This window comes from Trypanosoma theileri (genome assembly GCF_002087225.1).
Source record: "Trypanosoma theileri isolate Edinburgh chromosome Unknown TM35_Tth_23_V1, whole genome shotgun sequence".
In the NCBI taxonomy this organism is placed as follows: Eukaryota; Euglenozoa; class Kinetoplastea; order Trypanosomatida; family Trypanosomatidae; genus Trypanosoma; species Trypanosoma theileri.
This window is the reverse complement of record NW_021639865.1, coordinates 136,499-138,010: the sequence shown is the minus strand read 5'-3', so window position 1 is coordinate 138,010 and position 1,512 is coordinate 136,499. Positions and strand designations below refer to the sequence as shown.

The following is a 1,512-nucleotide window of genomic DNA, read 5'->3' as shown; positions in this document are numbered from 1 at the left end:
ATTATTATTATTATTATTATTATTATTATTATTATTATTATTATTATTACTCTTATTATTATTTATCTGTATTCGTTGTTGTTCTTGTAGATAGGGTAGTATATATTTACTGTAAAGCTGCAGTGCCCATCTCCAATCCCTCGCCACAGCTCGCTGCAGTACTATTGCCATCATTTTCTCTTCTCTCTTCACATCCCCCCCACACACCACTCGCATACTAGTAAACATCTCCGCTGCAAACTTCCCAACATCTCTCCATCCTTTTCTATTTCTCATCTCATCTAATGTAGACAACAATTCTCTCACACTCGTTAATCGCAGAGGGACGGATCGTTGTAGAGACTCCGGTGAAAAGACAGCAGGAGTGGTGGACCCACGCACAATGCGATGAAGATTACGATCCATCCACAAACACACCCGCTCCACCGCCGGCGATCCCTCACGCCAGGCACCAAACCCTACAGATTGTAAAGATCCATTTTTTTCTTTCCATAATTCTATCTCCTTCTTCTTTTTTTTTTCTTTATTTCCTTTTTCTAATACCTGTGAGCCTTCTTCTTCTTCTTGTTGTGATGATAATGATGATGATGATGATAATAATAAAGGAATAGATGGGCGATGGGTTTCTATAATGGCTAATAATGATTGTTCCTCCACCGCCTCTTCCCGGCGCCGCATGGCCCGTGAGAGTTGTGCACTCTGCGCCTCTACATACGCATTGATGTATTGGGCCTTATGATAGTCATTCGTGCCTTGTGTAGATTGGCGGCTGCGCACTCGAGCCACTCGTTTACGTTCTGTGTGTTTGGCCTGCCGCAGCAGATCGCCTTTACTCGCATTGTCGAGCATTCGTATAAACAGAAGAGTACACGGTCTATACATTATGGCATTCGTTAATAATAATAATAATAATAATAATAATAATAATAATAATAATAATAAAATTATTATTTTGTGTTTTCTTTTTCTTTCTTTCTTTATATATATATATATATATATATATATGATTATATGTGAAGAGGAAACTCCCTTTGAGGTCAATGAGTCTCTGTACTCTTTTGAAGCTCAGCAATAAGTAAAGAGAAGAAGAACAAAAAAAGAAAGAAAATTAATAATATTCACAAGAGATAAAGAATATCCATAAATAAATAAATAAACAAATATATATATAAATGTAAAGAAGAGAAACTGATAAAAGAGACTAGGGTGTTTATACAATATGACAGTGAAATACAAAAAGAAAAAAAAAAAAAGAGAGGAATATTAAACAACAAAAAAAAAGAGAGAAATGCGGAAAAGATGCATACATATACATTTCCATGTCTCCCTTGAGAACATTGGAGACTGAGAGAGGCTTCTTGAGCTGTTAAGTTGAGTTGATATTGTTTGCAGTTTTCAGTCTAAAAGAAATGCATTTTGTTTGTTTGTTTGTTTTTAACTATAAAGAACACTGATTCAGAGAACGATAGAAAAAATAATAATAATAATAATAATAATAATAATAATAATAAT

General features: G+C 34.5%; 1 protein-coding gene across 1 annotated transcript; it reads right to left on the bottom strand.

Annotated features, from left to right (window-relative positions):
- TM35_000231570 (uncharacterized protein) lies at positions 1-849 on the bottom strand (the record flags this gene model as incomplete). The annotated part of the gene is made up of 1 exon (XM_029027397.1): positions 1-849. A coding segment is annotated over one exon (849 nt), but the record flags the coding sequence as incomplete, so codon positions are not given.
- Between the last annotated feature and the right edge of the window lie 663 nt (positions 850-1,512).